At 42.9% G+C, this 15,199-nt stretch overlaps 1 protein-coding gene across 1 annotated transcript in view; it reads right to left on the reverse strand.

Annotated features, from left to right (window-relative positions):
* LOC143776535 (coiled-coil domain-containing protein 170-like) overlaps positions 1 to 15,199 on the reverse strand; it is a 119,260-nt gene that overhangs the window by 15,408 nt on the left and 88,653 nt on the right. Inside the window, exons 7-9 of the mRNA XM_077265997.1 lie at positions 11,347 to 11,532; positions 7,868 to 8,185; positions 833 to 1,033 (exon numbers count right to left, since the gene is read on the reverse strand). Coding sequence (XP_077122112.1) covers positions 833 to 1,033; positions 7,868 to 8,185; positions 11,347 to 11,532 — 705 coding nt within the window. The remainder of the gene's footprint in view (positions 1 to 832; positions 1,034 to 7,867; positions 8,186 to 11,346; positions 11,533 to 15,199) is intronic.

Consider the following 15,199-nt stretch of genomic DNA (forward strand, 5'->3'; position numbering starts at 1 on the left):
TTTTTGCATGTATTTTAATGTGTCTAAATAAAGGTTATTTTTTTAATTAAACAATATAAAGGAACTTCTTGATTTAATATAGTGTAATGACTATATGATCAGTATGTTCACATATTTTGTGGAGTGTTGGCCACCCCTTGTGTAGGTGAATGGGTTTGGGTAGCATGTTCACCATATTTTATAAAGCCTATTTTCAAATATCATTTTAGGGCATTGTGAATTAACAGATAACTGGTCCTTATTCAGGTCCTCACTAATACTAAATGACTTCCAGCCACTATGTGCGCACTGCCCCTGGGAACGCACACAGCTGGAGACAGGGAGCACGCCGGGAACCACATCACGCTGCCGGGCGATGAGTATGCCAGCGTCCCTGCATGGAGGGGGAAGGGGAACTATGCAGGGGTGCCGGCAACAGCGCTATAGGTATTCCAGGTATAACTATGCACATCTCAGTATTCCCGGCTCTGCTTTTTTCACCTTGGTCCGCTGAACTCTGTTGTGCTCCATATCAGGTGTAGACTTGTGAACCCCATTTGAGTCCAGTCAGGAAGTATGAGTGATCTCTGCCCCAGTTAAACACGGGGGTCCAAAGTTTCATTATTTGGACCCCACCGGTCTAATAGTTATAATTTTTCCTGTGGCTAGGTGATAACTCATATCTGGAAAACCCTTTTGTCTGTAGCTCTTCAGCTTTTGAGCAACTACCGCAGTCATCATTTTCTTAGAGGCTTTGCATAACAGAACATGCTCGAAGTTTCAAATTTGGAGATGTAGGGTGGCAAGAAGAAGTTTAACGTTAACAAGCATGCTACTTATTTACGATCCTTACCCTTTTTCTCTCCATGTTGAAACCATCTTTGATCATCTCCTCGGACACAAGCTTTCCCTTTAAATGTTTCATGGAATCCTGCTGTTCCTGTAGTAATTCTTCTGCCTTATAGGACTTGGCCGCAGCTTCCTGATACAGATCCAGTTGTTTCTCTACTTGTTTATTAAGCTTAACAATCTTCTGCTGCAGATCTTCACATGTCTAAGTGTATAAAGGATCACAGCTCAGATATTGCTACACACTACACAAATCATTCATGACACAAAATGAGTTCTGGTGCCATAATTTATTCCTTATCTTTAATGTGCCCCATCTTCTACTGTCTGTAGATTATTAAGAAGAAAAACAACACGTAATCTATAACCAGACTACACAGGGTTTGTTTGTAGTCTGTCACCATGGAGACACGAGCTGTATACCTAAAACAAAGATCTCTTTAGTCAAGACTATTTGTAAAGTCGCCTCATTTTTTATGTAGGTGGTCAGAAACAAATAAAGCTACATTTCTCTCCTTCAGCTCCATTACAAACAACTTTTGCAGTCCTTCTGGTAAAAATTTTGCATTTCACGATTTTGGCCTAATTGATTCTTTCCATCTGCATTAATCCTTGTACCGTAATCACTGCATGATTGGTTAATGAATTTGCCACCACCCTTGACATGACCATTTGGCGAGGAATCTTTTCCAACACCCCTGAGATCCCCATTTGGCTAGAGATAATTTCTACAACCCCTGAGCCCCCATTTCCTCAGGGATCTTTTCAAGCACCCCTGGGGCCTCCATTTGTCCAAGGATCTATTCTACCACCGCTGAGCCGCCATTTGGCCTGGTATGTTTTTTACTAACCCTCAGCTCCCCATTTGGCCAAGGATCTTTTCCAACACCCCTGACACCCCTATTTGACAGATTTCTACAACCCCTGAGCCCCCATTTGCTCAGGGATCTTTTCAAGCAAAATATGCTCCTTTCTCCACTTATTCTCCTTCCTCTGCCTCCCAAATTCATCATATAAGCTATAAAACATTAAAAATCCATTGCTCAAGAAAAGAGGGACTACCAGGGCACTAAGGTGACAGATTACAGCTGCCTTTTAACCCCTTAAGCCCCAAGGGTGGTTTGCACGTTAATGACCGGGCCAATTTTTACAATTCTGACCACTGTCCCTTTATGAGGTTATAACTCTGGAACGCTTCAACAGATCCCAGTGATTCTGACATTGTTTTCTCATGACATATTTTACTTCATGATAGTGTTAACATTTCTTCGATATAACCTGCGTTTATTTGTGAAAAAAATGGAAATTTGGCGAAAATTTTGAAAATTTAGCAATTTTCCAACTTTGAATTTTTATGCCCTTAAATCACAGAGATATGTCACACAAAATAGTTAATAAGTAACATTTCCCACATGTCTACTTTACATCAGCACAATTTTGGAACCAAATTTTTTTTTTGTAAAGGAGTTATAAGGGTTAAAAGTTAACCAGCAATTTCTCATTTTTACAACACCAATATTTTTTAGGGACCACATCACTTTTGAAGTCATTTTGAGGGGGTCTATATGATAGAAAATAACCAAGTGTGACACCATTCTAAAACCTGCACCCCTCAAGGTGCTGAAAACCACATTCAATAAGTTCATTAACCCTTCAGGTGTTTTACAGGAATTTTTGGAATGTTTTAAAAAAAAATGAACATTTAACTTTTTTTCACAAAAAATTTATTTCAGCTCCAATTTGTTTTATTTTACCAATGGTAACAGGAGAAAATGGACCCCAAAAGTTGTTGTACAATTTGTTCTGAGTACGCTGATACCCCATATGTGGGGGTAAACCACTGTTTGGGTGCATGGCAGAGCTCGGAAGGGAAGGAGCGCCATTTGACTTTTCAATGCAAAATTGACTGGAATTGAGATGGGACGCCATGTTGCGTTTGGAGAGCCCCTGATGTGCCTAAACATTGAAACCCCCCACAAGTGACACCATTTTGGAAAGTAGACCCCCTAAGGAACTTATCTAGATGTGTGGTGAGCATTTTGACCCACCAAGTGCTTCACAGAAGTTTATAATGCAGAGCCGTCAAAATAAAAAATCATATTTTTTCACAAATATGATCTTTTCGCCCCCAATTTTTTATTTTCCCAACAGTAAGAGAAAAAATTGGACTCCAAAAGATGTTGTGCCATTTGTCCTGAGTACGCTGATACCCCATATGTGGGGGTAAACCACTGTTTGGGCGCATGGCAGAGCTCAGAAGGGAAGGAGCGCCCTTTGACTTTTCAATGCAAAATTGACTGGAATTGAGATGGGACACCATGTCACGTTTGGAGAGCCCCTGATGTGCCTAAACATTGAAACCCCCCACAAGTGACACCATTTTGGAAAGTAGACCCCCTAAGGAACTTATCTAGATGTGTTTTGACAGCTTTGAACCCCCAAGTGTTTCGCTACAGTTTATAACGCAGGGCCGTGAAAATAAAAATTCTTTTTTTTTTTAAATTATTTTTAGCCCCCAGTTTTGTATTTTCCCAAGGGTAAAAGGAGACATTCGACCACAAAAGTTGTTATCCAATTTGTCCTGAGTACGCTGATACCCCATATGTGGGGGGAACCACCATTTGGGCGCATGGCAGAGCTCGGAAGGGAAGGAGCACCATTTGGAATGCAGACTTAGATGGATTGGTCTGCAGGCATCACGTTGCATTTGCAGAGCCCCTGATGCACCTAAACAGTAGAAACCCCCCACAATTGACCCCATATTGGAAACTAGACCCCCCCAAGGAACTTATCTAGATGTGCTGTGAGAACTTTGAACCCCCAAGTGTTTCACTACAGTTTATAACGCAGTCGTGAAAATAAAAATTATTATTTTTTCCGCAAAAATGTTTTTTTAGCTCTCCAAATTTTTATTTTCCCAAGGGTAACAAGAGAAATTGGACCCCAATTGTTGTTGTCCAATTTGTCCTGAGTATGCTGATACCCCATATGTTAGGGTAAACCCCTGTTTTGGTGCACGGGAGAGCTCGGAAGGGAAGGAGCACTGTTTTACTTTTTCAACGCAGAATTGGCTGGAATTGAGATAGGACGCCATGTCTCGTTTCGAGAGCCCTGATGTGCCTAAACAGTGGAAACCCCCAATTCTAACTGAAACCCTATCCCAAACACACCCCTAACCCTACTCCCAACCATACCCTAACCACACCCGTAACCCTGACACACCCCTAACCCTAATCCCAACCATAAATGTAATCCAAACCCTAACCCTAACTTTTGCCCAAACCCTAACTCTAACTTTAGCCCCAACCCTAACCCTAACTTTAGCCCCAACCCTAACCCTAGCCCTAACCCTAACCCTAGCCCTAACCCTAATAGGAAAATGGAAATAAATGCATTTTTTAAATTTGATATGTTTCCCTAACTAAGGGGGTGATAAAGGGGGGTTTGATTTACTTTTATAGCGGGTTTTTTAGCAGATTTTTATGATTGGCAGCTGTCACACACTAAAAGACGCTTTTTATTGCAAAAAAATATTTTTTGCGTTACCACATTTTGAGACCTATAATTTTTCCATATTTCGGTCCACAGAGTCATGTGAGGTCTTGTTTTTTGCGGGACGAGTTGATTGGTACCATTTTTGGGCATGTGACATTTTTTGATCGCTTTTTATTCCGATTTTTGTGAGGCAGAATGACCAAAAACCAGCTATTCATGAATTTCTTTTGGGGGGGGAGGGGCGTTTATACCGTTCCACGTTTGGTAAAATGGATAAAGCAGTTTTATTCTTCGGGTCAGTACGATTACAGCGATACCTCATTTACATAATTTTTTATGTTTTGGCGCTTTTATACGATAAAAACTATTTTATAGAAAAAATACACTGTGTTCCAAATTATTATGCACAAAGAGTTTAGGACTGATAAGGTTAGAATTTATTTGTTTGTCATTTAAACTCATTGATGGTGATGTGTGTCAGGGCTCTTTATATCACTGAAACAATTGCAGATACCTGTGCAAATTAGTTTGGCAGGTGTGTCCAAATAAAGGCAAGACTACTTAAGAAGACTGTTCCACATTATTAAGCAGCCTACATTTTTTGCCAAAATGGGAAGGAAAAAGGATGTGTCGGCTGCTGCGAAGCAACAAATTGTGGAGTATTTAGGTCAAGGCATGACTACAATCAACCTTGCCAAGACACTTCCTCGTGATCATCGCACAATCAAGAAGTATGTAGCTGATTCCCAGCACACACGTGTGCGTGCTGATAAGGAAAAATTGAGGACTCTTTCCAACAGGCAATTGCGTAAGGTTATGCGTAAGCAGCTGCAAAAATGCCTTGTCATAGCAGCAGACAAGTTTTTGAAGCTGCTGGTGCCTCCAACGTCCCCAGAACAACAAGATGCAGGGTCCTTCAGAGGTTTGCAGCTGTGCGTAAGCCATACTGTCGACCACCTCTATCCACTGCACACAAGCAGAAACGGCTCCAGTGGGCCAAACGATACATGAAGACTGACTTCCAAACTGTTTTGTTCACCGATCAGTGCCGTGCAACACTCGATGGTCCAGATGGATGGAGTGGAGGATGGCTGGTTGATGGACACCCCATGAAAACACGGCTAAGGCGCCAACAAGGAGGAGGTGGAGTAATGTTTTGGGCTGGAATCATGTTGAGAGAGATTGTCTGCCCCTTTATGATCCCTGAAGGGGTAAAGATAAAACTCCATAATCTATGTGGAGTTTCTAAAATAACACTTCCTGCGATGGTTCAAGAGGAAGAACCGTGCTTTCCACAGCAAGATCATTTTCATGCATGATAATGCACCGTCTCATGCTGCAAAAAACACATCTGCATCTCTGGCTGCTATGGGCATGAAAGAGGACAAACTTATGGTGTGGCCACCATCTTCCCCTGACCTCAACCCCATTGAGATCCTCTGGAGCATCATCACAAGGAGTGTCTATGATGGCGGGAGGCAGTACACATCTAAGCAACAGCTCTGGGAGGGTATTCTGTCCACATGCAAAGCAATTGAAGCAGAGACTATCCAAAAACTGACAAATTCAATCCGAGAGAGTTCAGAAGCTTCTTTCGAACAAGGGGTCCTATGTGCAAATGTAACATCACCTAGAATAAAATTTTCACTTGAAAACTGTTTGATTTCATTTTGTAATAAGCTGATAATGCTTATAACTTCACAATTGACCATTTTTTTTGTTCAAAATAAAAAAAAAGGTTGAAAACTCTGCTGTGCATAATAATTTGGAACATGTATTTTGAGTGTTTATTTTTTTTAAAAAGATACTGTTTTCATAGGCAGTTTGTTCCAAAACATTGCAATTATACTAGAATAGTAGATGACTGGAAAATAACAATGACTGCAATTCAGATAGGTAATTTAGAGAAAATATGAGGAAATATTATTTGCATAATAATTTGGAACACAGTGTAATTATTTTTGCATCGCTTTATTCTGAGGACTATAACTTTTTAATTTTTTTGCTGATGATGCTGTATGGCAGCTCTTTTTTTGCGGGACAAGATGACGTTTTCAGCGGTACCATGGATATTTATATCCGTCTTTTTGATCGCGTGTTATTCCACTTTTTGTTCGGCGGTATGATAATAAAGCGTTGTTTTTTGCCTCTTTTTTTTTTCGGTGTTCACTGAAGGGGTTAACTAGTGGGACAGTTTTATAGGTCGGGTCGTTACGGACGCGGTGTTACTAAATATGTGTACTTTTATTTATTTTTTTATTTAGATAAAGAAATGTATATATGGGAACAATATATTTATGTTGTTTTTTTTTTTGTTTTTTTTTTTTTACACATTTAAAATTTTTTTTTTTTACTTATTTACCTTGTCCCAGGGGGGACATCACTGTATAGTGACAGATCGCTGATCTGACACTTTGCAGAGCACTGTGTCAGATCAGCGATCTGACATGCAGCGCTCCTAGCTTACCAGCGCCTGCTCTGAGCAGGCACTTGGTAAGCCACTTCCCTGCAGGACCCGGAAATAGCCCCGCGGCCATTTTGGATCCGGGGCCTGCAGGGAGGAGATGCTCGGTACAAGGTGAGCACATCGCCTTGTACCGATCGTCTCAGGGAAGCACGCAGGGAGCCCCCTCCCTGCACGATGCTTCCCTGTACCGCTGGAACACTGCGATCATGTTTGATCGCAGTTTGCCGGGGGTTAATGTGCCAGGGGCGGTCCGTGACCGCTCCTGGTACATAGTGCCGGATGTCAGCTGCGATAGTCAGCTGACACCCGGCCTCGATCGGCCGCGCTCCCCCCGTGAGTGCGGCCGATCGCATATGACGTACTATCCCGTCACTGGGAATTAAGTCCCAGGTCACCTTGATGGGATAGTACGTCATATGGGATTAAGGGGTTAAAATTACTGGCGAGAGGGGAATGTAGGAGTGAAAAACAGAGTAAAACAGAAATGCAGAGAGACACACAAATTCGCTCCCCTGGCTTTCTAGTAAGTGTTTTATGTCACCCCAGTGCTGGATTCACAGTTACACTGCTCAGTATTACTGTACAATGTCCTCTATGCTTTTCCTGCTTCTGAACATGTGTTACATAGAGACAGAAGAGCAGGTGATCCTCATGTATAAGTTTGCTGTGCTTAGGAGACATCATAGCAGCTAGTCTCCATCCAATGGTTTAAAGACAACAAAAAATTACAGATAGAGATTTTAGGAGGAAAAGTGTTGAAAAATGAAGGAAATTTTACTGGTAGCTGCTCTCTGCTCTTACAAACAGATGTGAACCCTGAAAAGGAGACCTTCACTCAGTAGGGTATAGGACAATAGGTTTTCTAAATCAGAAACCGCTTTAAGATTCTCCGGAGCAAAGAAAATTAAAAAAGAAGAAATAACTAAAATGTTAGCACATTTTTCCACACTGTGATATAGAAGTCAGACAGATATGCTGTAGGTGTACAGACCCTTTATGCTGAATCCTATGTTCCTCATGTCAGTCCTCTTTAGTTTTTTAGTTTGTGATTTATACAGACTTGTGAGTATCACTTACAGATCTCCAAGTTTGTTCCTCGCTGCAGAGTTTTTGGATCCTCTCCTTTACAGCTTCCTCTGTCCTAGGTACAGTTGTAAATCCATTACTCAGGATTGTAGCCAGCTGACTTATGAAGCTTTGGTGCAGGCTGTGAGATGCTTTCGTCTCATAATCTGAGGAATGCAGAGTCCTCTCCAGATCATTTATTTTCTTCTCCTTTTCCATCAGCTCCTGACGAAAACAGCCCCATTCTTTATGGTTCTCCTTCAGTTTCTCTTGTAGAATTTCTTTTTCTCGCTCGATGTTCTTCCTGGACAGAACAGCGTCATCTCTTTCCTATAACAAAAGGGTAAAAATGGACACTATAATAATGAGACTCTGCACGAAAGCTTTATTATAGAAATCTAAAATCGTGGGTAGAGATTTTTCTATATTTCTCCTCTGTCACATGCTCCAAAAATTAGAGTGAAATACCTAGTGACAATTGCAGAGATATTCACATTGGTTTCCTCGGGAGTTCAGTATGTGAAATCTCTGCTTGCAGTTCAACTGGGCGTTTCTTCAGAGTCTTCTCTAGAGGTGTGTGTTTAAACCCCTCCCTCCCATTCACTACCAATCACAGCTCAGCAGTGTTTGAGATAGATAGACTACCTGATAAGCTGCTGACTTGTGATTGGCAGCATCTGGAAGGGATGGGTGAAAGAACACACCTCCAGAGAACACTGTGGAGAAACGCCCATTTGGACTCCAAGCAGAGATTTCACGTACTGCACTCCAAATGCAACAAATGTGAATATCTCCGCAATGGAGTGATGCAGCTCAAAACAGGAAAAAAAAACGCGGAATCAGTGATCCTCAGATTTTCACAAGGTTATTAGCTCAGTATTTTGAGCAAGTGACAGGTCCTATTTAAAGAGTTATAGAAAAGATAGAAAATTATCCTCAATCAAGAGAATAGGGCATAACTTACTGATCGCTAGTAGTCCAAATTTTTAGGAATGGGCTTTGGAACCTAAGAACTCTGCTCTGTAGAGCACAGTCTTGAATGGATAGGAGGTGTGCCTGCTCAACTTCTGTTCTATTCATTGTCTATGGGACTGCCGGAGAAAACCAAGTTCCAAACTCATCTATATCTACTATGTAATTGTCAATGGGTCACTTCCGTCTTTCTGTCCTTCTGTCTTTCTTTCTGTCACGGATATTCATTGGTCGCGGTCTCTGTCTGTCATGGAATCCAAGTCGCTGATTGGTCTCGCCAGCTGCCTGTCATGGCTGCCGCGACCAATCAGCGATGGCCACAGTCCGATTAGTCCCTCCCTACTCCCCTGCAGTCAGTGCCCGGCGCCCGCTCCATACTCCCCTCCAGTCACCGCTCACACAGGGTTAATGCCGGCGGTAACGGACCGCGTTATGCCGCGGGTAACTCACTCCGTTACCGCCGCTATTAACCCTGTGTGACCAAGTTTTTACTATTGATGCTGCCTATGCAGCGTCAATAGTAAAAACATCTAATGTTAAAAATAATAAAAAATCATTATACACTCACCTTTCCCGCTCCTCGCGACGCTCAGGTGACCGATCCATGCAAGCGGCAGGTTCCGGTGGCAAGGATGGTCTGCGAGAAGGACCTGCCATGACGTCATGGTCATGTGACCGCGACGTCATCACAGGTCCTGCACGCCTGCGCGAGAAGTACCTGCTGTGACGTCACGGTCATGTGACCACGACGTCATCACATTTCCTGCGCGCCTGCGTGAGAAGGAGGCGACAGGACTACAAGGGGCCCTGGAAGGTGAGTATATGTTTATTTTTTAACCTGTGACATACGTGGCTGGGCAATATACTACGTGGCTGGCAATATACTTTGTAGCTGGACAATATACTACGTGACTGGCCAATATACTACGTGGCTGGGCAATATACTACGTTGCTCTGTGCTGTATACTACGTCGCTGTGCAATATACTACGTGGCTCTGTGCTGTATACTACGTCGCTGTGCAATATACTACGTGGCTCTGTGCTGTATACTACGTCACTGGGCAATATACTACGTAACTGGGCAATATACTACATGGCTCTGTGCTGTATACTACGTCACTGAGCAATATATCCTACGTCACTGGGCAATATACTACGTCACTGGGCAATATATTACGTGGCTGGGCAATATACTACGTGGCTGGGCAATATACTACGTGGGCTGTGCAATATACTACGTGGACATGCATATTCTAGAATACCCGATACGATAGAATCAGGCCACCATCTAGTAAATATATAAGTGTGTTATGCTCTGTCCCTAAAAGGAAAAAAAAAATTGCACATTATCTTTTTAACCATTATACCACAGAACTTCTCTTTTGGAGCAGTCTTGTCGTGATCGGCCAGCATTTGAGGACAAAAAGCAAACGTCCACAGAGAAATTCTGTGGTATACGCCAAGTTGAAGGGTACATTTGCACCATTATTACCAAGGGACATATTTTCATCTTTTTAGATTGGAGGGACACAGAAGAAAAAAACCTGTTCTCTCATCAGTGAAGCAGCGGCAATTGGTGGAGGTATTTAGTTTCAATAAAAAAAAAAACAGTGACCGTTCTCTTTACAGCACTAAGTTCTGGGGTTTGAACCAAAGGTAAAATCTGCATTAAGTCTGTATGTGCTCCCTCTTTCTAGGAAATACCCTGTCCTTCCAGACATCAAAAACACACTAATAGAGACTAAGTTTGCAAGCCGCAATTGTCAATGACCAATGCCAGTGATGACAATCTTAGTACATTGCTGTGGAATATATTAGCACCAGATATACTAATCAAATTAAATTCATCTATATGATTCTTCTGACTAATGTCATAATTACATCTCTACTGTGTAGATCTAAAATTCTCATGTGATAAAAGATATAATTTTGGCAGCATATGCGCACCACTAGGGGGCGCTATCCGAATATGTTGGGAGCCATATAAATCTGAATATAAAAACTTCTAACTAGTGGCCACTGCAGGTACCGCAGCTGCTTTGATAGTCAATGGGACCGGTTCAGTTTTCGGCCATGTCCACACTGGACCCTATAACAGTTGCATGTCTTGACTTTGGGGGTAGGTGTGTCAAAAGGTATAGTTTCACACACAAAAAAAGACCCCAAAACTTTATCTAACGACAATTTTTTTTTTTACTAGATATCAAGTAACAGATACAAAGCGATTCTGAATGTCTGACCTAACTCCTGACAATACAGGTCACTAGTGTCGTTCTAGCTACAAAGCGAAAGACATGACATGAAAAGTGACCTGATAAAATGTAGAAGAAACAATCAAATTGATGAATTATCTCTGACAACCACAGAGGACTTTGTAAGGTGCAGTCTTGGGTTATACAGACCCTCAGTGTCATTCATCACAAAAACAAAGACAGAGCTACAAGCCCTGTATGTTCAGTAGTTGTGACTATTGTTCTCATGGGTCTTTAAGGGGATAAACACTTGTGTTCTATCTCACCCTCTTCAGAGATTGCAGCTCTGCAGGAAAACCAGCCACGGCCTTTTTATGTTTTTCGGTCTCTGCCACCAGTTTTACAATGGTATCCCGACTGGCTTTGGACTCGACTTGTTGGCATGCCAAGGCATCTTCAAGACTTGTAATTCTAGATTTGTGCAGTTTATGTTCTTTCATCAATTTTTCCACCTAGAATTAAACAAATTCATTATTATGAAAGAAGATAAAGAGGTTTTTTTTAGGAATACAAGTTGATGGCCAATTATTAGGCAAGACCATCAGTGCTTAATTGGTTGGGGTCAATGAATGTGGTTGAGTTACTGTACCAGGAATAGCCACATACAGTGACAAGCAAAAGGGTAACAATGTTTTGAACTCTTGACTTTCAGGCTGCATATCTGACCATCCACTACTGCTTTGAACATGAGGCTACCATAATTTTATAGACAATCTTCTTGACTATCTCATACGTAAATTTGACTTGCAATTATTTAGCATATGGTTAGTTAAGCAGATTCTTGTCATGTAATGGCATTGTAGCTGCTTTGCTCCTGATGGTGGAAAAATCTTTTTCTTCCTGAATACTACAAATTACAACCTGTTCTTACACTCTGTAATAGCTCACTGTGTTATTAGGTTGATTCCCAAGCGAAAGGTCACTGGTTTGAATCAAGGAGAAGTCATGAAGAAGATTTACCAAGAAAAGAGAAACATCATCATCCAGCTCATTAATAGCTGTATCTTCGCCAAGAAAATTGCCAAACTGCATCATGTGAACCCCTTGACAGTCAGAAGAATACAAAATGAAATTTGTCCATCCATTTAAAAGCCAAGAGGTGTAAATACAGGCAAAATATCGGAGTTTGATGTCTGATATCTCATCACAAGGTCTATCAGTTCTGGGGCGACAAACATGCAGTGTAGGTGGCTTGTATGATTCGTAATTGTGAGACGACAGACATCCATGCAAGCACCGTACAACGCACGTTACACAAGTCTGAAATGGTGGCCCGAAAAAAGGTGAAGAAACCTCAACTTCAATATCATCATAAGAAGCGTTGGCTCAAGTTTGCGAAAAGGTACAAAAAGTGGACAGTAGAAGACTGGAAATGGGTGATTTGGAGCAATGAGATTAAAATCTATAGACTTGGCTCTGATGCGTGGAAATTGGTCTGGAAGAAACAAGGAAAAAAGGGGCTAACAGATTGAGAAATTGAAGGAACTGTTAAGTTTGGTGGAGGAAGCCTTACGATATGGAGTTGTTTCACAGTCAAATATGTTGGATACTTGACCAGGATCAGTGGTGGTCTCAATGCAGAGTTATATAACCCTTGACTCTGATCTCTCCTTCAAACCACATATCTAAGCCCTCTCCAACTCCAACACAAAAATATTTCCCATATGCGCACATTCCTTAACCAAGAATCTGAAAAAAGCACTAGTGCATGGCCTCATCATTTCCGCCTCGACTACTGCAACCTCCTGCTTTGTGGTCTCCCCACTACACTCTCATCCCCCATCCAATCTATCCTAAACTCCACTGACTAACTAATCCACCTATCCCCTCGCTATTCCCTGGCCTCTCCTCTCTGTCAATCCCATCACTGGCCCCCCATTGCCCATAGAGTCCAGTTCAGAACACTAACCATGGCATACAAAGCCATCCACAACCTGTCTATTCCATACATCTGTGACCTAATCTCCCGGGAATTTACCTGCACGCAACCTTCAATCCTCACAAGATCTCCTTCTCTACTCCCCTCTTCCCACAATTGCATTTCTCCCATGCACTACTCTGGAAAGCTATACCCCAACACATCAGACTCTTGCCTACCGTGGAAACCTTCAAAGGGAACCTGCAGACCTACCTCTTCCGACAAGTCTACAACCTGCAGTAACCCTCATTCCACCATACTGCTGCATGACCAGCTCTTCCCTCATCTACTGTATCCTCACCCTTCACTTGTAGACTGTGAGCCCTCGCGGGCAGGGTCCTCTCTCTCATTTTGTACCAGTAGGTGACTTTTTTGACGTTTTGTTCAAGATTATTGTTCTTGTTTTTTATTATGTAGTTGTAGCGCCCCCACTGCCGCAGGGCCGAGGGGTACCCGGTACCGGACCTCTGAGTCTCTGCTCTGGGGTTGTCACGGTGGCTAGACCCGGTCCGTGACCCTGCTGAGGGGCGCCCAATGAAAAGTGTGGATGGTGGTGGTAGTGCGGTGCAGTGCTGGTCACAGTAAATAACGAAGACACCAGGTTGCAGTCTCTTTACCTCTTTACTGAAGGCTTCAGGATCCTCAGTCCAGAATACGGTTAACCAGGCTGCGCAAGTCCGGCCGGTCCGATGGCACCTCCAGAGTTCCCTTTGCAGGTGGAAATCTGTGCCTACCTTCTAGCGCTTGTGTGTTGTGGTCCTCCCCTGCTGTGCTTACGGGATAGTCCCCACAACTGTTGTGTCTGTTTCTCGTGTTCCCTCACAACTCGATTCTGATGTTCTTCTTCGTCCCCCCAGATGAAATGGCTAGGACGCACCCGTATGACGGGTAGGCTCGGAGCTCTTCCTGGACCCTAGTGTCGCCCTTCTCCTGTTGTTGCCCCCCTGTGTCTTCGTAGGTGATTTGTGTGAGACAGCCCACCTATAGCTGACTGTCCTGCCGTAGGTTTGAAGTATTGCTTGGAGCCTAGTACTTCCTCAGCGTTCTGGCCACCGGCTACGCGCCTCAGTAGGATGTTGCCTCGTCTTACAGCACGACTCCTACTGGTATTTCTCCTTGTTGCGTTGATCTCGTTTCTCACTCAGCACAATAAACCTCGCTTCTTGTCCTTTCTTAGGGAACCGCCGCGATCAGGTGCAGGCGCGGTCCCGTAACGTTCTCTCAGTTCGCTAGGTCTCTGCCAGGATCCCACCCCTGACAGGGACCCCCCTGAGTCTCTCCCCGCAACACCCTCTGCCACAGGGTGTTGCCTGTTCGATTCCCAGTCAGCTTCCCCCTAACTTCCTATCCAACCCCCAGTTTTACCAGATTGTGAGGAGTGGCCTAATACATAGTACCCTTAGCTCCCCCTGGAGGCCAGACTGTGAAGTGTATTGGTGTCTGTGATACCTGGTCAGGTGAACTCCCTCAGTGCCATCAGACCTACCATAGCCCCCTTAGCGGCGGAGCATCAGTACTGCAACGACCAGGACTCTGGGGCGCTGCACTCCCCCCCGGTTAAATCCAGTACTCCTGGACTGGGAAGAAAACAACAATACATGTCAGCAAAAAGACATACAATTTTGAAATGCAATAACAATAAGTAAATTTGAACAGAGCTTCCCTTTATGGGAGGTGAGGACACTTGAACGTTACAAACATGGTTGAATACTTTAAATAGCATACTATAAATAACTTTTCTTACCCAACCGGATATTCTACTAAGTGCAAAATTTTGAACAATAATTTAACGTTGCCTTTAAGGACGTACACGCTGAATCCACTAAAGACCTTCTTATAAAACACTATAAGGCTAATCAACTTTTTCCTTCATTTTCCATCTTTACAGCTGCAGGACCGCCTGTCTATCTGCCCCAGGCCTACTGCCTCTCGTTCTATTACAGGACCGCCCCTTTCTGCCCGGGCCTACTGCCTTTCTACTACTATACACAGTATAGAACTTATCATCCATCTCTCAGTTCAAGATCACTGGGCCATCTCTATATGGCTCCTAGGAGGACTCACTGATTAACCCCGTACGGGTCCACTTCCTGTCCTCATTCTCTGACACATCATTAAACATTTCTTACTATCAACTGTCTGACTACATATAACTTTACATGTAAGCATTATCACTATTTCTCTTAAGGCATCATTATACT

The sequence above is a fragment of the Ranitomeya variabilis genome, chromosome 1 (assembly GCF_051348905.1).
Source record: "Ranitomeya variabilis isolate aRanVar5 chromosome 1, aRanVar5.hap1, whole genome shotgun sequence".
Lineage (NCBI taxonomy): Eukaryota > Metazoa > Chordata > Amphibia > Anura > Dendrobatidae > Ranitomeya > Ranitomeya variabilis.